Raw genomic sequence first — 26,032 nt, 5'->3', positions numbered from 1 at the left:
AGGTATGAATATGAAAAAGGATCTTTATCACCTTTTGTGATAAAACAATGAATAAATAAAATTATTTAATTTAATATTGATTCACAATTTTTCAGACACCTCTTCATGTTTATATGTAGTCAAACTATCCCTTCTAAAACTCTTAAAATTATTTGTATGAGTTCATGATCACACATGATAAATTTAAAAATTCAGAAACATCCTTTACTTTTGTTGTTGATGTTTTTTAAAACCCTGTTCTAGGTCTGCTAGAATTTCTTTTCTTGCTTAAGACATAAATGGTAATACTTAAAATCACACTGACAATTATCACAGCGCCAACCACTAACAGCACCAAAGTAGAAATGCTGAGTCCGGACGTAGGGGGATCAGATATGTAACCTTGAGAAACAAACAAAGCTTGTGCAATGTTAGATACTTGTGATGTCAAATTGCTTTCATCCACACTTTGAATGGCAATGAATATGTGGGTTGCATTTTCTTCTGAGATATTTCCTGGTTTGAATGTAAAGGTTTCCTTGGAGTTGGCCTCATTTGGTAACAGATCAGTAGTGTTTACTTGCAGAGCATTATCAAAATTATCCCTTAGATCCAGGATACTTCCACTTATTCTTATGATATACTTTTGAACTAAGAAAAAAAAAAGTTACATGTAGTTTAGAAACTAGAGCATACCATATTAAATTTCTTTTTATTCATTCTCCTCAAAGATGTCATTTAGTCATGCCAAGCTTATATCCAGAGCCTTATTTATTTTTCCATAAAAGCTGAATTCTGATTTTTAAACTCTGCCAAATGCTACCTTCTTTATGAAAAGTGATAGCAGGTTAAAATGTGTCACATTTGATGATTCAAAACATGAGATTATAAAATTAATACTTTGCTGAGCTATTAATTATAAATTATTTTCCTCTCACACAACCTTACACCCTTGCTTTTGCAACAAGCAACTTTCACTTAATCAACACTGCATGACACTTCGTCCTTACCTTTTCCAACATCAAAATTATCTCCTGGTGCTGTCCATGTTAGACTGATCTCATCCTCATCTGATGTGGCCTCAAGGTCTGTGATTTGACTTGGTGGGAAGACGTCAGTCGAGGAGGGAAGATTTGGAACATTTGAAACCACAAATGCACCTCCAGATGCTGTTCTGGTGAAACTCTCCAAGTTTGTCTGAGTGTTCTCATCAATTTCAGGTCTTGGTGGATTCCCTTCAATGGCCCCTGCATTAAAAATTCCTGGTATTTAATGGGCAAATCTGTACTAATATTTTCAGAACTCAACAAATTGTATTTCCTACCCCACATCTTTCCCTTTTTTTCCCATATACAAAGTTACATTTACTAATTTTGGTGACAAAGTCATAAACATGCAGTTGGTGGAAGAATTCTCTCATTAGTATCCTGACCAGAGTATTGTAGGGTAGAGCTGGATAAATAAATTGCTTTGGCATTAAGGCTGCACTGAATGGGAATATTGTTATATAATTCAACATATGCCTTAAAAATAAAGGAAATGCTTTATTTCTCAAATTATCTTCAAGATGGGAATAAACCTGGGGAAATTACTACTGGTTCCCTCCCAACCACTTGTGCCAGGTTCCTTACTTCCTCCCTGTTGCAAGTGTTAGGGAATAATACTTCGGGTTATATTCCAATTGCCAACAGAAAGCTCCTAAAAGTCACAAGCAACAGAACAAAGGAAAGCTAACAAAAATGCATTTTTAATCCTTATCATCACCTTCCTCTGCACATTTTTCCTTTTGACTCAGTAAAAACTTTCCAAATAAATGTTTACTCACATTTCTTTTAACAGCATATGTAATCGGAAGGATAAATTCTACCACTGGTTTGTACTTAGGGGCATAACCTATTAGCCTGTTTGCTTCATCCTGAACTGAAAATGTGGCATATTATTGTTGATATAGGTAAGATGCTCCAAACTAATATAATAATGGGTGACATTTATCAAGATGCCAGACACTGTACGAAACCTTACGTTAATTTGGAGGCACACTGTAGTATGACTGAGCACTTCATTCCAGAAATGGAAAAAGCTATACTCTGAAGTTGTAAAATATTTGCAGCCTTAATCATATCAACTCACAATTATTCAAGCCATCACTGTGTTTCAGTGACGGCGTGAATAATATTATGAGGTACTCACCATTCACTACCCAGCCTGGTATATATGCAGCTCTATTCAGTGGATGCCTTAAGTTTCGCATGACAGCATTTTCTCCTCCATGAGCCCGTACTTTCAAGCTATATCTGCCATTTTCTTTAAAAGTTGTAAAATATCTGGAGTAGACTCCATCATTCTTAAAAGAATCAGCACCTTATTATGGAAGTGAAGGAATAAATTACTATTGTAAAGAAAAAGAGAAATTTATGCATTTTCTAAACCAAGCATATGGCCTTTATAAGCATATTGCCTTGATTGGGCTCCCTATTCTGTGATTGACCCCTTGGGGAATATTTCCATTTTGCTCTGCCAACTAGTATCTTGTTGAATTGATATCCTTGTGTTACTTTGTGTGTGTGTGTGTGTGTGTGTGTGTGTGTGTGTGTGTATACACACAAGGATCCCCACTAAAGAAAAATTGTCTTTGCATAAGATTTACTTATCACTCCAGTCACCTACAAATTACCTATTTTGACTTATCTTCAAACACTCCTTTTTATTTTTATTTTATTTTTTTATTTCAAGATTTCCTTAGCTAATTTATTAATTTTAAAAGATTTTTTTTACATCTTTATTGGAGTATAATTGCTTTACAATGTTGTGTTAGTTTCCACTATATAAAAAAGTGAATCAGCTATATGTATACATATATCCCGATATCCCTTCCCTCTTGTGCCTCCCTCCCACCCTCCCTATCCCACCCCTCTAGGTGGCCACAAAGCACCGAGTTGATCTCCCTGTGCTATGCGACTGCTTCCCACTAGCTATCTATTTTACATTTGGTTGTGTATATATGTCCATGCTACTCTCTCACTTCATCCCAGCTTACCCTTCCCCCTGCCTGTGTCCTCAAGTCCATTCTCTACATCTGCATCTTTATTCCTGTCCTGCCACTAGGTTTCTCAGAACCATTTTTTTCCCTTTAGATTCCATATATATGTGTTAGCATACGGTATTTGTTTTTCTCTTTCTGACTTACTTCACTCTGTATGACAGACTCTAGGTCCATCCACCTCACTACAAATAACTCAATTTCGTTTCTTTTTATGGCTGAGTAATATTCCATTGTATATATGTGCCACATCTTCTTTATCCATTCATCTGTCGATGGACCCTTAGGTTGCTTCCATGTCCTGGCTATTGTAAATAGTGCTGCAATGAACGTTGGGGTGCGTGTGTCCTTTTGAATTATGGTTTTCTCAGGGTATATGCCCAGTAGTGGGATTGCTGGGTCATGTGGTAGTTCTATTTTTAGTTTTTTAAGGAACCCCCATACTGTTCTCCATAGTGGCTGTATCAATTTACATTCCCACCAGCAGTGCAAGAGGGTTCTCTTTTCTCCACACTCTCTCCATCATTTATTGTTTGTAGATTTTTTGATGGCCATTCTGACCAGTGTGAGGTGATACCTCATCGTGGTTTTGATTTGCATTTCTCTAACGATTAGTGATGTTAAGTATCCTTTCATGTGTTTGTTGGCAATCTGTATATCTCCTTTGGAGAAATGTCTATTTAAGTCTTCCACCCATTTTTGGATTGGGTCGTTTGGTTTTTTTGATATTGAGCTGCATGAGCTGCTTGTATATTTTGGAGATTAATCCTTTGTCAGTTGCTTTATTTGCAAATATTTTCTCCCATTCTGAGGGTTGGCTTTTCATCTTGTTTATGGTTTCCTTTGCTGTGCAAAAGCTTTTAAGTTTCATTAGATCTCATTTGTTTATTTTTGTTTTTATTTCCATTACTCTAGGAGGTGGGTCAAAAGGATCTTGCTGTGACTTATGTCATAGAGTGTTCTGCCTATGTTTTCCTCTAAGAGTTTTATAGTGTCTGGCCTTACATTTAGGTCTTTAATCCATTTTGAGTTTATTTTTGTATATGGTGTTAGGAAGTATTCTAATTTCATTCTTTTACATGTAGCTGTCCAGTTTTCCCAGCACCACTTATTGAAGAGGCTGTCCTTTCTCCATTGTATATTCTTGCCTCCTTTGTCAAAGATAAGGTGACCATATGTGCATGGGTTTATCTCTAGGCTCTCCTTTTTATTTTTAATCCTTACCTCTTACGCTATCATCCATTAAGTTTCTGGTCTAACAGTGGAAAACCCATCTATTATTAGAATAAACATTTGGGGGAGCTCAGGAATATTGTATCATAAGGATATTTCTTCATATCACCGGTACTAGAGTTATTTGTTAAATTGCAAACACATTTCTCAGGGAGGTTATGACTCTAGGAGAGAGGTTCTTAAAATAAGGTCCTTGGACCAACAGCCTCTGCATTTCTCTGGATCATATTAGGAATGCAAATTTCTTAATTTGCACTCCTAGGGAAGGCTCCAACATTCATATTCTGTTTTAACAAGCCCTTCAGGTGATTCCCTTTCATGCTGAAGTTTGAGAACCCCTGCTCTAAGTCATTGTTAATCACCAATACCTTCTTAGGTAAAGGTGTCCCAAATTAGTTAAGTAGTCCTTGGGTTTCATCTGAGAAATGAAACAAGATACACGAGTTTTAATGTAGCATGGAAGGGGTTGGGGAAAAAGAAAGAGTCACCGGACAGTTTAGGAAAATATTGTCATATTAGATGAAGACACTGAGGTGAACCAAGGAACAATTTTGCCTTCTAAATTTTTCACAGGGCCAACTCTAGTTGATGGTAGGATTATAAATTGACTGATTTAATTACACTGAAAAGAAGTTGATAGAAAATTCTGACAACTTAGAAGTTTACTGATGCGGTAATTTCTTTACTAAATGACCTCTCAAAAGAAGTTTCAGTTCCCAGAATAATTCAAAGCCTGGGAAAAAGGTCTTTAAGTACCACTCACCCGCATAGACCAAGGAGATAGAGCATGACCAACACTCTGTTTTGTTTTCTCCCAGTCAGATCTGGTATCTGATGATGCTCCAGTGATGTTCCCTCCTCCGTTATGGCAGATCTGCCTTCCCTTGTGCCTCAGTTCCCGAGAGTATATGTGAACTTTTATCTAGCTGTTGGGAATTACTCTTGCCTGTCACCCTCTCCCTGCCAAGGGCCCAAATTCTACTTAATTCCATACTACTGCTTGAGTTTCACCGTCTCTCACCAGCCTTTCTTGATTATATGCCCCTAAGAAACACTTATTCAGAATTCTTGATTCAGTCCTCAATCTCTCCAATGAGACTTTCCTATCTGTTGGTAAACATTGGTTGTCTAGGTGACAAACAATAATAACAGTAAATAAAATTCATTGAGTGTTTACCATGTGTAAGACACTTGCAAATCACTTTGTAGATGTTACCTGGATAGAATTTCATGCTGGTCCAGCTGTTCATCCAAAATCTGCATCAATTCTTCTGGTGCCTATCCCTCTGCCCCACACTGCCACAGGGACATAACATATCCTGAGTTATGAAAATATAGGCTTGTTCAGAGAAACCTGTGAATTACCTGCACCATTATCCAAAAGTTCCAAAACTTCTGTATTCCCATTATTTGATTCAATGAAAGCAGTCACATTGGCTCCAAGAATGGGTATATACCCCTGTAGAATTTCTGCATAAACAATCATTGGGCTGGGGAAACTGTTTGTGTCTTTATTCATTTTAGCATTCACCGTGATTGGAGGCACAGAAGAATTTGCCGCTCGAGAATTTACTGTTATAGTTAATGTCTCTGCGTTTGCTTTTGCTTGAAGACTGTAAGTCCAAACACCCACCTAAAAATTCAATGGAAATGGAGTAAGTGTCCAAGAGCAAGTTATTTTCTGTTTCCATTATCTAACTCTAAAATAAATTGTATAAGTGTGTTGCAGAATAAACAGGGTTTTGAGAGTTTTGAGGGTTTTGAGGGTAAAATGATGAGAGTTGAGGCAGTTTGGCTAGGACATCCTGACTATTGTCATGCCTGGTGTCCAAAATTTATGAAATCTCGGTAAAAATAAGCTTTGGAAAGTTTGCCTTGACCTTATCCTTTGATCTCAAAGTTCACAGATTCTATGATCTGGTGGTACTAAGAAATGGCTCTGTAGCTATCTACACAGCAAGCTGCACAGACTCGTACTACATTGCCTTCTCAAAGTTATTCTTAGCCTACCTAATTTTTTCCCTTCTCTTCCTTCCTCCTAATGCGTAAATTCTTTCTTTTTCCTGTCACCAAAAGTTTCAGGGCAATACCGGCAGGCATAGAAAGTACATTCTATTTTATCTTAATTTTGAAATGATACAAGTATTGGCACCCATATTTATGATATTAAACAATGTATTTTCACCTGTAAAATAAATTTGCAAGGAAGTCCAAAAGTTAATTGTTTACCTTTGTAGTTCCTGGAATACTGAGATAGGCCATTTTGGAAGTTGAATCCACTGTGAAATTTCCCACTGGTTTTCCAGTGGGATCCAAGAGAGAAATAACAGGAAGCTGTTGGTTCCATGTGATGAGAAAGAATGTGTCCTTTCCCACAGTGCTATCAATTATTACAGTGCCGTTCATCCAGCCACTACTGTTGAGTTTTAATCCCTTACTTTCAAGCTGTTTAAATATATCAAAAAATTAATGACTAGAGAAGAGAGTAATTTTATGCTTTTTTCTTTTTTACATATTTTTAAATTTCTGCCCTGAGAACAAACTTAAATATGGCATACCACCTTAGGCTTGTGATCTCTCTGAAAGCTGATTGAGATGTGACTGTTGTCAGTCAGAAAGTGTGGAAATACAGGGACTGAGGACAGCACAGGGTATAATAAAAGCATTAGAGCAGGAGAATGGGGTTTACAGCTGGAGATATGGCCCTGTTATTATTTTCCCAGTTGTCTTGGCAAACACCCACCCTAGGATTTAGCATTAAAGGGTACACCTACCTCTGAGGAGATTAGCTCTGTGTGTGTGTGTGTGTGTGTGTGTGTGTGTGTGTGTGTGTGTTGCCCTCAGTTTACCATTTTCTTGATAACCTAAAATAAAATAATGCTGGTGGCTAGAGTGTTTGAGTAGAGGAGACACAGTAAGTGGTGGAGTTCAAGAGAGAAAATCAGAACTAGCAAATAATGAGACAAACACTTAGGGATATTTTTCTGATGTGAAACTTGAAATAATTTTTCACACACTATAGAGCATTAACATTGGACAGTAATCATGCCCAACAAGAGTGGAAAGAGGGCAAACTGATGTCTATGAAGGATGAAATCCTGAGGAGAGAAGAAGTGAAAGATAGGACCTTTCTCTAAGAGGGGCTTAAAGGAAAGTTTTTCAAGTCTTTGTGGACAACTCTCAGTCAAGGAGAGCCAACTTCATCCACTGACCAAGAAGGTGCTTCCTTCAGATGTGTCATTTCAGGAATGATGGGAAATCTCACTTCTACTCCATCACAGTCCTAAACCACAGATACCTTCACACCAACGCTGACAGAAGGATATGAATTCTACCACTGAAACACGATGGCCGTGACAAATATCTTAGTCCTATGTTAAATGGATATGTCTTTGAGTGGACAAAATATTGAGTTAAATTTGAATGTAAATAACTTTTTAAGCCTCCCCATCAGGAAAGTCTAAGAAAGTTATAAGGCCTTGACTACATAGTAGTATTATGGCAAAATAACTAATTAAAGAGAGGGATGCAACCTTTTCTCTGTATTCCAGCTCCACCGTCCAAATCCAAGTTTCCATCCACTCAGATAGCATACCTCTACCTTGTCACTATTTTCTCCCAAGATTTACCCATCATGTATGTCAATCCAGATTAACCTTTCAAAAATTTGTTTTCTTTTTGTTATTTCTCTATTTAAGAACCTATAGGCATTTCAAGTGAGGGGAACAAAACTTTACTCCTCCCCCTTTCATACTGTTTAAAAAGTCCATCCCCAAAATTTGGAGCACCTCCTGCATGCAAATGTCTCATTTGCAGATGATTTCCCAATTTCTGCTCTTATATTTTAAAGTTCTTTTGGTATATTCCACTCTGATATACCATCATCCACACAGAACAAGCATAAAATGATATCCTCAAAATTAGTTCTCTCACCTTATTTGTCAATTTTAGACAATTGTGTCATCATTCTCTGTCAACAAGACTGAAACCCTCAGAAATGAGCTTTATTCTCCTTCAGTTTATTCTTTGTACACTGCCAAGCTAGATATCAGACCAGTTTTTAATTTGGGTTCAGGCTGAACTGCAAACCAGATCTCCAAACCAATCTGCAATATTATCCTAACCTTACATCCTATACTTCTGTCCTCCTCATTGTTGGAGAGTAGAGGAAAATAGGTTTAGATGAATATGTCAAGTTTTAAAGTAGGCAATGAGGTGAATTGGAAGATGGAAGATGGATGACTTGGCATAAAGTGACATGATATAGACTTAGTGGGAATGCATGTGGAGAGAAACAGAATTTTGTAAATTATATTTTGAAGGAAACAGGCTCTGTTAACATTTTTCATGGGGCATGAACAAAGAATCAATTTACTCCAAGTTTTTAAATGTGAGTAACAGAAAATGGTGGTGTTATTGAAACACAGAAGAGAAATGGAGTTGAGGCAAACAAAGAGAAGAGAGGTGAATAGCATAAAAAGACAGTGAAAAAAGTGCTTTAAGAGATAAGAGAAGCCCTAGACTTGTAGATATGCTCTGATTATTCACTCTCTTTTTCCTGACAAATTTATTTCCAAGATATAATCCTTCCATTTCCAAACCACATTCTTGAGTTCATTTATCTAAATTAAATATATTTCATAGCAGTGAAGGTTGGGTAAATCTTGGAAGCATGAGGTTTTTTTTAATGCATTCATAGAAAAACGGATGCTATACTATTGGACAAAGTCTATTTTTGGTGGAAAATTTAACAGCATTAGGTTTTGATGTTATCCTTTAACCAAACCCCATGGGAAAAGGAAAAAAAATACACCTGCTATTTCACTACTTCAATACTTAATCTGGTCATATCTAAAGGATAATTTCTATTTCAGATTGATTTTTTTAATTAAAATTTTATTTGAGAAAGATATAGAACTCAAAACTTATAACAACCAAATTATTTTTCTTGGTTATGGCTAAATGCAGACATAAAAACCCAAGGACTGGGAACTCTGACCTGAAGAGACTGCTGGGAGGCATCGGTGTTTCCTGATGCAAGGGCCGTGAAAGCATCAATGAGGCCATTGTTCTGGGCTTCATCTGTAGCATAAAAATGTTTTCCTCCTAAGGTGTAAATACATTAACTCGGTTGCTTTCCAGAAAATAAATATTTTCACATTTTAATGATTAATTAGATATCGGGTAAACAAAGCCATAGTTTCAGTTTGTATTGTTAAAATAGACCAAAATCAGATAGGTGTAATGCTTAACTCTGAAATGTTAACTTAAAAATGTCATAACTGGGAGGTAAGCTACCTTTAAACCCCACTTATAGAAATCTTCCTGGCTTAAATGCATGAAATAATCAAAGAATATGAAAGATGTTACAATTTCATGTACTAAAGCTCACAGAGTTCACATAACCTTTTAGGAGAATTATTCACTTTAATTATCATTTAAGATACAGTTCTAACAATGTAAGCTTTCAGGTTTTCCAGCCAGAGTGGATCAGAATCAGAAAATTAGAAAAGTTAAAGAGCTTTCATATTGAGATATCCTGACAATAGTTGGCAATGAGGAGATAAAAAAACGGTAAACAATAGAGACAAGTCCAAAAAAGGCACTACTTTGGGAGGAATACTTGGGACAGAAATATTTTACAATGGCCGTAAAAGTACTTTGAAATGATGGGAGTTTGTACAATTAAGCATTAAAGAGCAAGTATATATTTGGTAACATTAGAGGTCAATTCAATGCAATAATTGATATTCATAATGTTATAAATTGTGTTCTCTACTATGTTTAAGAAGGCACTGAAAACATGTAGTCCATTTTCATTACATGTCTCTGTATCTAAGATAATAGCTATTGTATATTTAATCAGAAACCTTGTTATTATATTTATACAGCCTGAGCCATTCCTTAACCTCCAGTCTAGACTCTGGTCTCATGTATTTCCCACTGTCCCTCAATGTGGCTTGCATTGTCATCCCAACATGATTTTTTTCCCTCTCATCACTTTTTCTTCCAGAGAAAGCAAACAACTTGATAAATGTCCAGCTCCAGTGTCACCTTGTCTCTCATGCCTTCTTTCCCTGACTCTATTCAACCCTGAGAGAATCAATGGCTCCCTCTGCTCACATAGTGCTTGACTCCTATGTATGTCTCCTGTTATGGAGGAGTGTTATTATGTTATCTGACTACTAGTTTTATTTGTCTCTCCAGCCAGGATGACTGTGAGCACCTTGAGATCAGGTCTGGTTTAACTCTGGTCCCAGGCTCCTAGCACAGCAGGAGCTTAAGAGAAGTTGTCGAATTGTCAGCCTCTACATTTATGCATTGTTATCAAAGGACTAGAATGTATGTCATATTTTACCTGTTACATTGCTCATCTCTATGACTGCTTTATCGGCATTTGGTCCCAGAGCAATAAAATGAATGATGGCCCCACTTTGTTTCACTTCATCAATACAAGTCTTTGCATAACTATCCTCCCCATCAGTCAGCAGCACTATTTCAGATCCATCTATTTGGGAGTTAGCGTTTCTAATTACCTACAAATATAATCAGAGCATTATTACAGGTGTTCCTAGATCAAATGGACATAGAAAATAAAGTGTGCAGAAAAGAGGAGATGGCTTCTTTTTTAAAATCATAGGATCTGCAGTCAACAACTGCTAGGGGAACTTAAACACGACTTTTTATTTTCTGTCCACCTGCTGTAGGGAATGTTTGCTCAGATGAAGTTGTGTGGGAGCAGGGGTGTGGAAAATCCTACTTGGGTTAAATGACTATGACATCTCAGTCTGGGGAACTCAGGACAACTAGACACCAAAAATATAATGGCAGAATGTGGCATTAAATATTTTTCTGTTTTCTTTGACCAGCGTGTCCTCTGACAGGCCTTCGGTGTATAAAGTCTGTTGTATATGCAGCTAGATGCATTAAGAGTTTACCTCAACATTTTTTAAAAAGTTAATGACTCCAAATTAGGGAACCCTCAGTATGCTTATAAAGAAAAGATATGGAAAGTTCTAAGCAGGTCAAGGTTAGAGATCTTCTTATATAATTTTTATTTTACCTCTAATAGTCACAAGCACAAAACTAAGCGTGGTGTAAGAGAATACATGACTTATTGAGATTGTGTTCTATTTGTGGCTTGAACCAACTGAGAGTTTTGAATCTAGACACCTGTAAGAAAGGATAAAGAGAATTTATCCCAGGATAGCAACCGTATTTCATCTTTGACAGCTTTATTGGTAATGGCTTCTTGACACACCATTTTGAGATATTGAGTCCAGTCCAAGAGGAAAAAAATGACAGGTTATCAGTGGCTTTCAGGAACTTGCAGTGGAGGTGTGTATAGATTTACAAAGGAGGGTTTAGAATGTAGAAATTCTTAATAACGCTGGTGTCAGGGGACAAAGTGACCAGTCTCATTTCAAGTTTTGCATGTTTTGAGGCAAAGAATGACTATTATATACATTTTATAATATATGTGAAATATGGTGTGATGTGCAGGAACCAAACTAAAATATAGGAAATCCGTTGATACATTATAGCATTTATACAGCATCCCCACCACATTCCCCCTACATATTCGAGAACAAATGAAGATTCAGAGATTAAGCAGAGTTCTCTGTCCTTCACATCTCCCTTTCTTGTATTAGTTTATTCACTGAACACTTGCAATGTGTTATTCACTGTACTGGTTCCTGGGGATTCAGCAGGAACTACATGGTTTTTGCATTCATGGAAAGAATTAAATTTAAAGATATTTATTGAGAGTTGGGTGATAGGCTGAGGAAATATAGAGAAGAGTGACAAAGACACAACTAATATATTCAGTAAAGAGAAACAATATTATAGTGCTACCATTTACTGAAATTTGCTATGTGTTAAATGTGTTTTACACATTGTGTAATTTAATTCAACTCCAAACTCCCAACCTGTCCCTAGATTACTACCCTACTACCACTCTTACTCCCTACATTTTATTTTAAATTGGGCAACCAGAGTCATCTTCCTAAAACATGAATTAATTATCAGTCTCTGATACTTAAAAGCCTTCTGTTGTGTTTAAAATACAAACCTCTTATATTTTTTGAGGGTTTGAAGGATCTAACCATTGTCTACCTGGCAATCATATTTCATACCCCTTCATCTGCCAAATTCCAGTGCCAATAGCTTCTATCATTTCTTAGAATAATTTAGTTTTTTTCACCTCTTTCCCAAGGGACTTTGCCCTTTTCTTTCCGCCTGAACCACTGGCTCCTTCTCATCCTTCAAATCTTAGCTTAAACATCACCCTTCAGAAAGTGCCTCAATGGCCTCTCTACCTAAAGTAGGCTGTGCCCCTCTTTTCCCTGTTACTTAATCACGTTACCTTTCTTTGGTCCCTTCACAACACTATCTCCACAACCTTCAATTATTGTTTTTAAAAAAAATTAATTGAGTGATTTATCTATATATTATCTGTTCCCCACTGAATTAACATGCAAGATTTGCTTCTTACATAAATAGTGTTGAATTAATTAAAATATGTTATGTTTACTCCCTGCTCCCTACAATATGTTGAATAAATTAAACATGAACAACCCTACGTGCTAGCTTTCATTACCTTATTGATGAGGTAATTGAAGGCTAGTGAGGTGAAGAGTCATGCTTAGGGTCAGAAAGCTGGTAAGTTATCATTGTAGTTTGAACCCCGACTTCATGTTAGAAAGCTATGCTAAAATGCTATTCTATTTATAAAAGAGGGATATTCAATAGAGTTGGGAGTAGCAGGAAAAGCTACATAAAGGAGCAAGGATTTTGAAGAATTGGTACAATTTTAACATGCAAAGATGGAAAAGAAGTATTTTAGGTAGAGGAATTACATGGGCAAATATATGGAGGCTGTTAGTACTTAGTGGGCTTGGAGAACAATGTGTACAGTAAGTTGGTTGGAGCATAGAGCATTGGGAAGGGAGAACTGAGAAAACAACTGGCAAGAGAGGTGAGGGCAGATTTATCAGAGGCTGAGAAGCTTTTAAATAACATCAGACTGAGAAATTCAGACTTAATTTTATAGACTGTGAGGGGACAGGATTTCTAAGCAGGAAAATGACACAAATGATATTAATTGTGAGTTCAAGATGACCATTTGTATAAAAATAAGATTCATAATAATAATTATTGTGAATTATATGTTTACTATGTAATATAATAAATATTGTTCTAAGTATGAACATGTATCTTTTTGCTCATAATAATCCTATGAGATAGGCATTCTTATTTTCCTATATTTTATAGATAAGGCATTGAGAATCCAAAGAGACTGAAAACTTTGCCTAGATCACATGGCTTGTAAGTAGCAGAGCCAGTACTCTGATGTCAAAACTCATGTTCTGACCAGTATTCCTTACCCTAAGTATGACTAACAGTTCCTGTTACATCTGGAACTTTGACAGATAAACATTAGTTTCCCTAACTGAACATCACAGAAACTAAAATGAAGATTGGCCTGAAGTGGAATCATACCATCTGACTTGCTTCTTTGTCTTAAAATTTGATGACTCTTGCTGCTCAAGAACTCTTATTTATTTAATTAACATTAATTGAGCATTGACTACTGCATGGTAATAAGACAAAGTCTCTGACCTCATTGGGCTTATACTCCAGTGGAATTTTAATAGTCATTTATTTACCCATTACTTTACTCATTGATTTACTGATCCATTAAAATATGGACAAGTGATTTTTTCTATGTGATTAGTTCTCTGCTTCTTAGAATTAGTTATGTTAAAATTAGGGAGCAAGTATGTGAAGCAGCACTTAACATAAAAATGTCCTAATAATAAACAAACTATATCTGAAGTACAATTTTCACCTGAAATCCTGATTTAATTCCACTGCAGATGGAAGTTCCTCCAGTAGCAACTGTAGGTAAACTCTCCAAGAGCTTTCTTCTTTCATTGCTGCTTATTATTTGGATTAGATTAGTTTTGATGTAGGCAGTATTATCAAAGTGCACCATCCCCACCCAGGATCCATTTTCAACAGTCTGCAGCAGGAAATGTTTTGCTGCTTGATTCATTCGATTTAGGCGATTAAAATCCTGAATAAAAAAGGTTAGGAAAAACAACCAAGTAATTTTTGACTGGAAAATAATAGCAGATCACATAAAATGAGTGAATAGAATTTGTTTTTAAAGATTTTATGTCAATAGTAGTTGATGTTATTAAAGAAAACAAGTTTTTCAATTGAAAAATTGAAAAATACAGTTTTATTATGTAATACATATGTATAGTATAGTAAGGAACCCAGGCTTTTAACCAGAGCTGATTCTTGGCTTCTAAGAACTTAAATTAGAGGTGTAGAGTAGGGTGGGCGTTGGGCTGGAACTGGGGGGGTGATGACATCTTAGAGACTGCTTAATTACTCCTGGGATCCTCTGTTCCAGTTGTATCAAGTTGAAACTACTCCCCAGGTCCCACAGTTTCAAACCAGACTATCATGGACTCCAGCTAGAAACTGAAATCTCTCCATCCACTGGCCACCAGACTACCCAAAAGATGAAACTTACTCTAAATTCTGAGAGACTCTGTTCCTACCCCACCCATTTCCTCTTCTGCTCCTAACCTCTCCCCACCACATTTCCACTAGGGATTAACTGGAATTGGTTCTTTGGTAACCCATTAGGACTCATATCCTTATTTCCTGGGTGAATACCCAGGATATATACCTTTCCATGCATTTGTCTTTTTTCAGTCCCTCAATACCAATTGACCTGTGGTACTCCTTCCTAACACATGCCCAAATTTCCCTCTGAACTCCCCGGAACCAAATCATGGTGAAGAACTTTTTCTACATCCCCATCTTAGCAGGTTTTCTCTACCACTTTGCTTTACCTTTAAACGTGGCTCTGCCTGCACCCTGTCTAGGGGAGGCTGCTCATCTTCTTCCAATTAAGAACCTCATCTCTCCCCAGCGATACTTCCTAGAACACTTCTGTGTGCTGGTATCTACCACTCTGATGCTCTTTCGGAAACCCTGTGCTATTGTGGATTATTTCACCCAGCTGTATCATCCTCTGCCCTCTCCACTACCACCCAACCCCCATTTGTTGAATACATTATTCCTGATCTTCAGCATGCTCTGTTCTGCCTCAAATGTGCCATCCTTCTGGGTACCTTATCACATTACATCTGCTCATTTGTAGTCCATTCATTTCAACAATTATTTATTGAGTGCCTACATGTGATAAACCCTATTCTAGACAAAAGGGATACAAAGATGAATAAGACTGCTTCAAGTCCTAGGGGATCTGGTTCCTAGAGAACATGGTTTCAAGTCCTAGAGGAGTTCACAGTATAGTAGGAGAGAAATGTGTAATTTCAATATAATATATAGTAAAAGAGGTTTGTACAGGTCATTGTGGAAGATCTGCTGAAGGGCCCTTAGCCCAGCCTGGAAGACCAGCCCATGTCCTGGACAAAGTGGGTACCTACATCAAATTTTGAAGGATAAGGTAAGTATGAGTTAACTCATGATGCGGAAGAGAGAGAATTTTGTCTCTTGAACTATGAACTGTTCAAGGATATGGATCTCTATTCCTAAAGCCTAGTACAGTGCCTAGTACCATTCACTTAATGAGGGTAGAAGGAATGAATGGCTGAATCTGGTCCTATCTTCTTTATGGGGATGCTTTTTGTCTGTGTCTTTGAGTATAAGGAGGTCATTCATATAGGTGATGCAAATAAGGTAAAGCCATGTTAAGAATTCTCCTGGTTGATCTTTCACTCTCTCCTCATGCCTGTCAAGTATTTACAGTAGATAGAGGGAGCAAGTTTAGGAAACTTTTACATATTTCAGCCTCTAGTTCTGATCTTCTAACAAAAGCTTTACTAAAGGACCTTAAAGTCCTCCTCCATAAACTCTCCATTTTCTGGAAAAAAACAGAGATTCTTGGATTAGGTCCTTCTAACTCTATTGCCATCCTTCTTTCTTTATAATGTTCATTGCCCCTCTTGAGGTCAAGATCACAGGAAGTGATGGTACTTATGCCACCATGCAGTTTAGAAGAATCCAGGTGCAGGTAGCAGTCAGAGTGTTCTTAAGCATTCAGTCACTGCCCTGTCCCTACATCCAGGAAAAATGGGTGCATGAACTTACCCCCATGCTTCCAGACTTATCAAGGACTAAGCACACAATTCTTTCCCTGATCTTTAGCAATGAGAAGACAGGCGGAGGGGGTGGTGCCACCATAACCGTTGTGTTTCTAAAATCCTCAGAATTGCTGATCACCTCCCATGTGCTTCTGAAATTGCACATTTTGTTTTGTAGGCTTGGAGCTTCACGGTTATGGTTTTTTTCATTACAGAATTCAGCGACCTAAAAGGTTAACAAAATGAAAAGAAATTTTATATATGATACATTTATTTTTTTATATGATGCATTTAAAAACTCAACTATAAATCTGAAAAGTATTAAAAACCTCTTCTCTAAAAATGTTGTTTATTGAATGAAATATGATTCAGGGAGGAAACATATAATAGTAAGGCAGATTTTCAATAATAATAATAATAGGTGACACTAGATGAGTGCTTACTATGTGCCAGCCAATGTTCAAAGAACTCTATAATAATACATCTAATCCCTGAACAGATATTTTATAAACATGATAACAAGTCCTCTGATTATAAATATACAGTCTGAAGTAATGATTGGTATACTTACAGAATCAATACCTTGCATAAACATTATGGATGTCTTTTCAGTTTGATATTTATCAGGGAAGAACTGACAATCTTTTTCATACAGTTTTGTCTTGGAATCAATTTTGCATCTACTAGTTACACAGCTGTTTCCTTGACACTTATACACTCCGTTTATACCAGTAATGCCTCTGGAACACCTGAAAATGTGTGACAGTTAGTCTTTGAGGCAACCTAATCATTAAAATTTTTATAAAACCTTAAGTGGTCTTCTTATCAAGGTTTTCAATAATGATCTTTATCAAGGTTTTTATTCTTATTTGAATACCACATACATCCTATTTTGACAGCAAAGTTTCAGGGTTCCTACCAGAGCACTTATCTGTTTTTCAAGAAAATTTTGAGGGAAATTTTAAGTAGGATCTCCAGTCTATGCAAAGGGTGAGTTCTCTTCTGGAATTAAATCTCCTGCTGTCCTGCTTATACTAGTGGCTGTAGGCTCCCCTTTTCCAAACATCTCTCCTAGTAGCCTTGTGATGGTAAATGCACTGCAGGCATCTGGAAAAGGCATCTTATGAAATCATTTACTCTTGGTACCAGTTTAGCCTAAGGCTGTTTGTATATTTCTTATTCAAAGAAATTATCTTCAAGAGAATGAAATGTTGCATAGCTACAAGTATTTTGATTACTCAAGGAATATTTTTATCCAAAATGAAATGTGGCTAGAAAGAAAGACTGGGATACTGCCAAGGACAATAAAGGATAGTAGAGGGATTTTAGACATGTGTTTTATTGCATGGAATTTGCCATAAGTGGTAGTGATTGTAACAAATATGCTGGAATGTGAATGTAGCTCATCTTTTCAGTATATTCCAGTTCAAATTAAAGAAGCAAAGACTAGATTTTATTTAGTAATTTAGGGAGTCTTCTAAATATGTCTGTGCCTCTATTGCCCCAAAACTCAGCAAACATAATGGTGTTATCTATGTTAACAACCATGATGGATATTATGCATAGACTTAGACATTTAGGGGAATATGATATAAACAAATATAATCACATAATAGTCTTTAAAATACTCATCCTAAAACTTGGTGCTATGGTGCTGAGGAAGGACCTTCATTGAAATTTGTACATTTTTGATAACTCCCCACCCCCAGCAGGGCATCTAAGATTGATTAAGCTGCTGATGCCCAATTTTACATTGATTACCGAATCCATTCTGCTCTCTTGATCTCAGAATCAAGAGGATTGTCTATTATTAACTGTGATGTTAGATTTGTATTTTAACATGAACGTTATAAATCCCAGGAAATTTCTGTTCCGCTCTTTGAAGCTGGTTGATTTCCTACTCAGCCGCATTTACCACTACTTATTTTTTTCATTCTTTTGTCGGGTAAATAATTTTGACCTCCTAGCACATAGTACAACCCTTTAAAGAGAGCACTAACTTCAGCAAAAATGGGTTCTGGCAGCTATGGTAGAGAGGTATAAAAATATGTCAACTTGACTACCAAATGCTCTTGAAGTTATGTGTATTTTAAATGAACAACCAGCTTCAGGACTTCCCTGGTGGCACAGTGGTGAAGACTCTGTGCTCCCAATGCAGGGGACCTGGGTTCCAACCCTTGTCAGGTAACTAGATCCCACATGCATGCTGCAGCTAAGAGTTTGCATGCCACAACTAAGGAGCCAGCAAGATGCAGCTAAGGAGCCCACCTGCCGCAACTAAGACCAAGCACAACCAAATGAATAAATAAGTTTTTAAAATGAATAAATAAATAAATGGACAACCAGCTTCTTTGAGATACATTTTCTTAAAAAACCAAAAAGCACTGCCTTGTGATATAGCATCTGTTACCTGCATTGGGACAAAAATGAAAGAAAGGCTTTTGAAAGAAATCAGTCTAAGGAAAATGAGAAGTTACTGCCTGCAGTAATTTAAGACAGTTTAAATAGTCATGCCTTGTTGCTTCAATTTTCTTTGACCCAGCTCTGTAGAAAGGCTTATCATCATTGTACTCATCAAACACTCCCCAGCGGAGATGGGCCCACTCATGGACAAACAGTCTACCTGTGGGAAAATATTTCAAATACATGATTATATTTCAAGTGACATAATCCATCCCTCATATATTTTAAGAAAATTTTTAAAAATCCAGAATGTTTAGGCTTTAAATAACTGCTAACATTTATATTTTTGTTTATAAAAAAGCATACTGAATTACATTTCATTTTATTAATTATATAGTTTTTAGCATATTATTTTTTATTCCACATTTGTTAAGTCAACGAAACATTTATTATGTGTATGCCATGGGCAGAACAGATTGAACTTTGAGTTTTGGTTCTTGGGGGGCAAAAAGTCTTAGATATTACAGTGGTTTTTGGCTCTACAAAACTCACTCCTACCAACAATATAAACATATGTATAACACATCTGTGGTATTAAAATTTCATGAAGGTACAATTAGTTTTAAAATGTCTATATATGCTCCGTAGGGGATTGATAATGAAAGAAAAAGATTGAAAAACACTGCTATAGACAAAATATAATTTGGGCGGGTGTCTAAATGAGGTGATTAATTTATAGTACTTAGCACATATAAGCATTAATGAAATGAGAACAATTATTTTTAATTATATATATTCAGCACTATACTAGATTCTAGGAAATATACATATGAGTAAGATATAATCCTTGACTAGGATAAGGTTAGAGAGAGGGAGTCAGAATTAAAATTTTTCTTCCCTAAGAATTTCAGGGTGAATAGAAGAATAAAGAATTTCATCCTTGAAATGCAGGATGAAAAAATAAGTACATTTTTTGTTTTAGTAATATTAGGAAAAACTTCAGCGGAAATAGATATGGAGAAGTAGAAGTTGGAAATATAGTCTGGTCCACTCCAATGTGTGTTTCTCCAACTCAGATTACCTCGTGAGATCTGAAAATTGGAGGACAGTGTCAGTATTATGAGGAAGTCATGTTTCTTCTTTATGTCCTTGCTACTCAAAATGTGTTCCTTTCACCAACAGTGTCAGCATCACATGGGAGCTGACAAGAAATGCAGAAGCTTGCGTCTACTCTAGACCTATTGACTCAGAATCTGCTTATTAACAAGATCCCTAAATTATTCCTCTACACATTAAAGTTTAAAAACACTGTTTTTAGGTTCCTAGGCAAATGGGGCCAGATGAGTGAACATGAATTATATACATCCTTCAGTGTGGGAGGAAAAAGCTCTCATATCAGCTGCAGTGATAGGAATTTGGTGAATCTTAAGAAAATTTAAATCTGCCTGCGCCTGTGGTTCCTTTTTTTAGAAGAGTCCACTCTCAGACTGGCTTTCTTTTCAGCTCATGACTGGTTGCCTGGCTCCCATGCCTTCCTCAGTTTGCTGAAAGAAGAGAATTCAGGTGCTCTGACCACACATACAAAAAGGTAACTATGTGAGGAGATGATATGTTAATTAGCTCAACTGTAGTAATCATTTCACTATGTACATGTATAGCAAATTATCATGTTGTACATCTCAATTATATATAATTTTTATTAAAAAAGCAACACCTCTGACTTAGAATTCCATTCCTATCTCAATCATTGTCTCAGTTCCTACTAGCCCTGTTCTCACTTCCAACAGCATTTCTGTGTGTGTGTGTGTGTGTGTGTCTGTGTGTACTTTTAAAATCTGCTGTGGAGGCAGCTTGCAGCCACACTGAACTGCTGCTTGGATGGTCCAAAAGATCTTTCCAGGGACCTATTGTTTTTGTTTTCATTTTTATTACAAATTACATAGATTTTGAGGAGTTTCTTCTTAATCTTATTTCCCCCCAAAGCTTTGTTGTTTTTAAGGCATTGTTTTGCAGAATGTGAGTTTTCCCACAAACACATGTATCACATTATGGCAGAAACACTTGTCTAAGAAGGAAGGGGGGAAACTGTCAGTTATGGGATAAGGGCTGAGGTGAGGGGTATGGGAAAAGAATAAGAACTCCGGTAGGGGCATTGGCTTTAGAAACTGAAGAAAATCTTCCTCTTCTAAGACAGGTGGAAGTGGAGGCAAATGAAGGTGGACATGAGTTTGGAAGTAGAGAGGAAGAAGGTAGGGACTTCTATTTTCTCAATCAAAGCATCCGTTAACTTATGAGGTGGAAAACACTGGCTAGTGATCTTAAGAAAAGTGGTAGAAGTTTAGAACAGCTGCTATGGGCAATGAGAAAGGGAGAGGAGAGAAGGCAAGTCCAATCATTGTTGAGTAGATTTGAGGACTTCACTGAGCTTGGAAAACGTGTTTTTTAAAAAGATACCAACTAGGTTTATAATTTTCTTTCACAATCTTGGAAACATATTAACAAGAGTCCAAAAAAATGACTGGAAATTCAGTACAGAGGATTGGCAAGTTGAATAAAACAAGGATAAGAATGGTGAGGGAGTTGTGCTATTTATACTTGTAGCTGACATGACTGACTTTGCTGGATATGTCAGGTAGAAAAGAAAGTATATCTAGAAGGGCACAAAGGATTAAAGGTGCCAAGTACAACAAGCATGGTCAGACTAAAGTATGGGGGAGAGGTAAGATTGGGATGGGATAGGATGATGGAGCTTTTAGGATTCGGTCCAGGCAATGTTGAGGACCATGACTAGCTGCCTGTTTGACAGAGATAAGAGACTTAATGAATGTTCACTGAAGGGGCAGTGGAAGAGGAAGAAGTGGTTCTGGGGTGTGCAGATTCAGGAAGGCTTTCATTGATTAGTGACGTATGAGTTGGACTCTCCTTTGACAATAATTTTCATTTTCATCTGAAAAATATCGTGCTTTAGTTCATTTGAAACAATGATCTTAACTCTTAGATTGAACCAGATGAGATGCCATTTTCATAGGTAAAAATGATCAGTTATAGACAAGTTCATCTGGTTCAAAGAATGGATTGAATAACAGTATCAGCAACTAACAGCCTTTGAGTGTTTTCTCTTGGCCAGGAACTATCATCTTGGCCCTTTTCAGCTTGCCACGCATCTGCCTTCCATGGAGGTGGCATGTGATTGATTAATATCCAGCAGTGGAGAACTGAAAAATTAAAATCTAAAAAGTGTTCCTAAAGCAAAACATTTACTATGGCCATCCCATGTTCAAATTTCTGTAGAGACCATACTGAGTACAATTACAAGGATGATCTAGTTTAATATTCCCAACATTTCTATAAGATAGGAGCTCCTCTACTCACCATTTTTTAGGAAATAAGCACAGAGAGGCTGGGTCACTTGTCCAAGGTCACCCATAGCTGTAGGGGAGTCAGGATTTGACCCTAGGGACTCTGGCTCCAAGGCTTGTACACTGAACATGGATATAAAGCTACGTGTTGGAATCATGGCAAAATATTTGTTTTAACCAAAATTCCTACCTGATGGTCCAAATTCATTTAGTTTTTTTCCAAGTACAAAGTCGGGGGTGAAGTGAATGTATTCTCCTTTTTCTTCACAGGCTGTGAACTGCTTGGTATATGGCTCATCTCTACCTGGGAGGGTAGGTGGTGAGACTAAAACATCAGCCTGAAAATGTTTAAAAAGGTGTTTAAAACATCAGAATAGGAATGATAACATTTGTGTGAAAAACTCTGAAATGAATAATTTAGGTCAAAATTGAGAAGCAGTAGAGAAAATATTTTTAAGAGAAGATTTTTGACTCTTACATGTTTGTAGCTTTCATGTTTTGGCCTCTTGTATTGACTTTTATTCTTCCAGTTCTCTGGAATTAATATTGATACATTTTTGAAAAAAAACCTTTTTTCTGTGGCTTCAAACAGATAAGTAGATGCTGCAGTCACCATGCCCTATTATTATAGGAAAAAAGAGAAGTGAGGATGGCCAAGGGAGAGTAGACTAAATGAACAGGCATTCATCACAGGCAATTCTCACCTTTAGTCATTAATACAAAAAGCAACTGACTGGTGAGTAGGGTTTCTGATTCAAAATTTAAAATCTGTCACCTGTCAGTCCAAAACTGTGGCTTAATTCTGCACATATAACAGCTTTCAGTCTTGTATAATCCTACATCAAAAGGCAAATACTTATGTTTGGCATTAAAAGGAATTGTTTAATATTATAAAAGGCATGGACTTTGGAAGCATCTAGACTTGGTTCCAATACCAGCTTAATACTCTGGCTTAGACGTTGGCTAGTTTATATGACTGCTTTGAATCTCAGTCTCCCTGTCTCCTTAATATACTATTACAACCTATCTTTAAGGTTGCCACAAACATGAAATTAGTTATAAAGTACACATAGGCAGTCATAAAACTCATTGATATCATTATTATTATAATTCCTAGTAGGGAACAGTCTTACCTGATGCAAGCTGAGGAAAACAGTTTATGGCGATGGCCTATAGAAGAGGTTTTCACTATATTCCCACCTCCCAGCAGAGGCAGCTGGGTTGGGAGCACAGGGAGTGGAGTAGTGGAAAAACTCATAGGAGAGGCAGAGCTTTTTGATCATAGGCAGAGCTTCTTGCTCTGCCATCAAGCTGAAAATAATATCACCTTATACTGTTTAGTATCCTGAACCCCAAAATGTTATGATTAATAGGAGAAATAGTTCCTCCGAAGAGCTTATTATCTAGTGGAGGAAATAGATGGATAAAATGTTCTTTGGTAATCTATTCTGCATGATCAAATCCACTGAATAACTGAGGAGTACTGGGTGCTGTATGACGATGTCAACCTCTTCATGTTGCTGGCAGCACCACAGTCTACAGTATTGTTTATGTCAAAGTAGATCCTCCTCTCAATTCTTCCTGACCTAACATAAGACCACAATAAAATTATTCTTCTTCAGGAATTTCAGGACATTCTTTCCTGTTCTCTGGAAGATGGTCTAGTGTGTTCTTAGTGTATTGAAGAGATCATTAAACTGACTAGGCTCAGGGCAGGGATCAGCCAGAAGCCAGAGTGCAGAGAACTGAGACCCAGATGACCGGCTCTTGTTAGGAAAAGGACTTTAGAGAGCTCCCGAAGTAGGTTGGAGGTTACTTCTCAATTGATGATAATTATATTTTTCCAAGTGTTCAGGCCAAAACCCCTGAAGTTTTTTTTATGACTCCTACTTTCCCTCCACCCCTCCTCTACTCCACACACCTATCAACAAACTTCTCTATGACACTCTTAGAATTTGTCCAGAATCACACCCCAGTAATGATCTCTACCACAATATCCCTGCTCCTATTCAACATTACTTCTCACCCTTGAAGCCTTCTGTGACTTCTATTTTTACCTCCTCCCCTCCCCTACCCCACACATCTAAACCATCAGCAAATTTGCCTATGATAACCTCACAGACAAAGAACATGTTCAGAATCACACCACATTAATGATCTCTACCACAATATCCCTGTTCCGAGTCACCAGCACTTCTCACTTGCAACAGCTCCCAACCCAGTGTGCCTCTGTACCTCTATGCTGCAACAGAGCTTATACAAGATGAGGGACAAAGGAAAGCCCTCTACAGTGTTTCCTCAAACTGCCGACAGAGTGACTCCAGAACAAGCACAAGAGAACACACCTCTCCTCTTCTATGGATTCTGATTTCACTCAGAGTAAAAGCCCAAATCTTTCCGATGATCTGGGCCCTGCTACCTCTCCACCTTCAGCTCTCCCCCACCGTTCTTCCTGTTCATTCACAGTTGTTTCCTTGGTCACATCAGACATGCTGTCACCTCCAAGCCACTGCACCTGCTGTTCCCTCCCCCAGGTTTTCAACTGGCTCTTCCAGGCCTCTGCCCAGATGTCACATCAACAGTGAGACTTTCCCTGACTACCCTGCATGAAACAGTAACCCACATTCTCTCCCTACCCCAGTCCTGCCAACACTGCCTATCCCCCTTTGCTGATTTATTTCACTGCATAGCAACTTACTACCGTCGGCCTGCTCTACGTTGACATGTTTTTATTATCTATATCATTTGAAAAGAATATATACTGCAGGAGATCGGGAGCTTTAAAAAATTTCACTGCTCTCTCTCCTGGCATGCCATAAGCAAGCATTCAATAAATAACTGTTTAAAGAACAGACAAGTCCAAGCGATTGTCTTCCCAGTTCAGTTCAGCCTGCTGCTGCTTCTCACCAGAAGGATGGGAGATAATTTCCCCTTTTCGGTTCGTAACATTTGATAGCAACGGACTTAAAACAGAGATTCTCTTTCTTTGATCCCCTTTTCTTTCCCTCCTGTAGTGTGAAAAGAGATTGTGTTTGTCAAAATAAACGGCACGGGGACTATAAACATTCCCTGTACTCCAGACATTTTCTGAGGCTGAATTTAGGCAGTAAAGATGTACTGCAGTGAAGTTGTATGCTGAGGACCACCCTGCAAACTGTGTTTGAGAGACATTAATGAGTTGCATGTAGGCCTGGAAATATGCTAAATATTCAGAAAACGTTATAGTATATCTGAAATAAAAGTAAACTTTCTTCCAAAAAAAAGAACAGACAAGTCCAGTTGCTAATTTAGAGATTACGAAACTGAGGATCAGGGAGACCCCATGCCTTGTCTTTGGTCTTATGGTGAGACAGGGTAGAATGCTGTCTAGAACCTTCAATTTCCACTGCCCATTGCAGCATTGTTTTTTACTTCATCATGCTGCTTTTAAACTTCCTAGAGTGCTAAGAAGTTTCCATTGCAATTATTAACTACTATATATTTTTTCTCATCAATTCAAACAGAAGAAATCCCATTTCTTTCTTACCTTTATCTTTTCAATTAGTGTTTCATCTTCTGGCACAGCAGGGTCTATAGCAATGATAATGCCCTCATAGCCATTGTTATCCAGCTGAACAAGGGAAGTATTGGACCCCTGCAGCAGGTATAGGGCCAAGAGGAAGACAAAATTTCTGAGTAACTCCATTATGCCTCTTGAGTTGTTCCCAACCCCAATGTTGTTCAAGAAGCTTTTCTTTCACCTTTAATCTCTCTCTATATATATATACTCCTAAACATTGTCAACGTTGGTAGATTATGGGACATTGACTGTATAAAGGTCAACGTTACGTATGTGGGAAAATATTTGGCTTCAGTTTACACAATCGTTTTATTGTATATTATTGTAA

General features: G+C 37.3%; 1 protein-coding gene across 1 annotated transcript; it reads right to left on the bottom strand.

The window, feature by feature from the left end:
• Positions 1-226: 226 nt before the first annotated feature.
• LOC132367382 (calcium-activated chloride channel regulator 4-like) lies at positions 227-25,830 on the bottom strand. The gene is made up of 14 exons (XM_059925678.1): positions 25,672-25,830; positions 22,624-22,764; positions 22,336-22,483; positions 18,898-19,006; positions 16,955-17,132; positions 16,391-16,609; positions 14,106-14,333; positions 10,611-10,788; positions 9,252-9,358; positions 6,482-6,697; positions 5,618-5,885; positions 2,170-2,340; positions 990-1,226; positions 227-630 (listed from the first exon to the last, which is right to left on the bottom strand). The coding sequence occupies exons 1-14, from the start codon at positions 25,828-25,830 to the stop codon at positions 227-229; spliced, it is 2,763 nt and encodes a 920-aa protein (XP_059781661.1).
• Positions 25,831-26,032: the final 202 nt, after the last annotated feature.

Source organism: Balaenoptera ricei, chromosome 1 (assembly GCF_028023285.1).
Source record: "Balaenoptera ricei isolate mBalRic1 chromosome 1, mBalRic1.hap2, whole genome shotgun sequence".
NCBI classification, from domain to species: Eukaryota; Metazoa; Chordata; class Mammalia; order Artiodactyla; family Balaenopteridae; genus Balaenoptera; species Balaenoptera ricei.
This window is presented reverse-complemented; position numbering and strand designations above follow the sequence as displayed.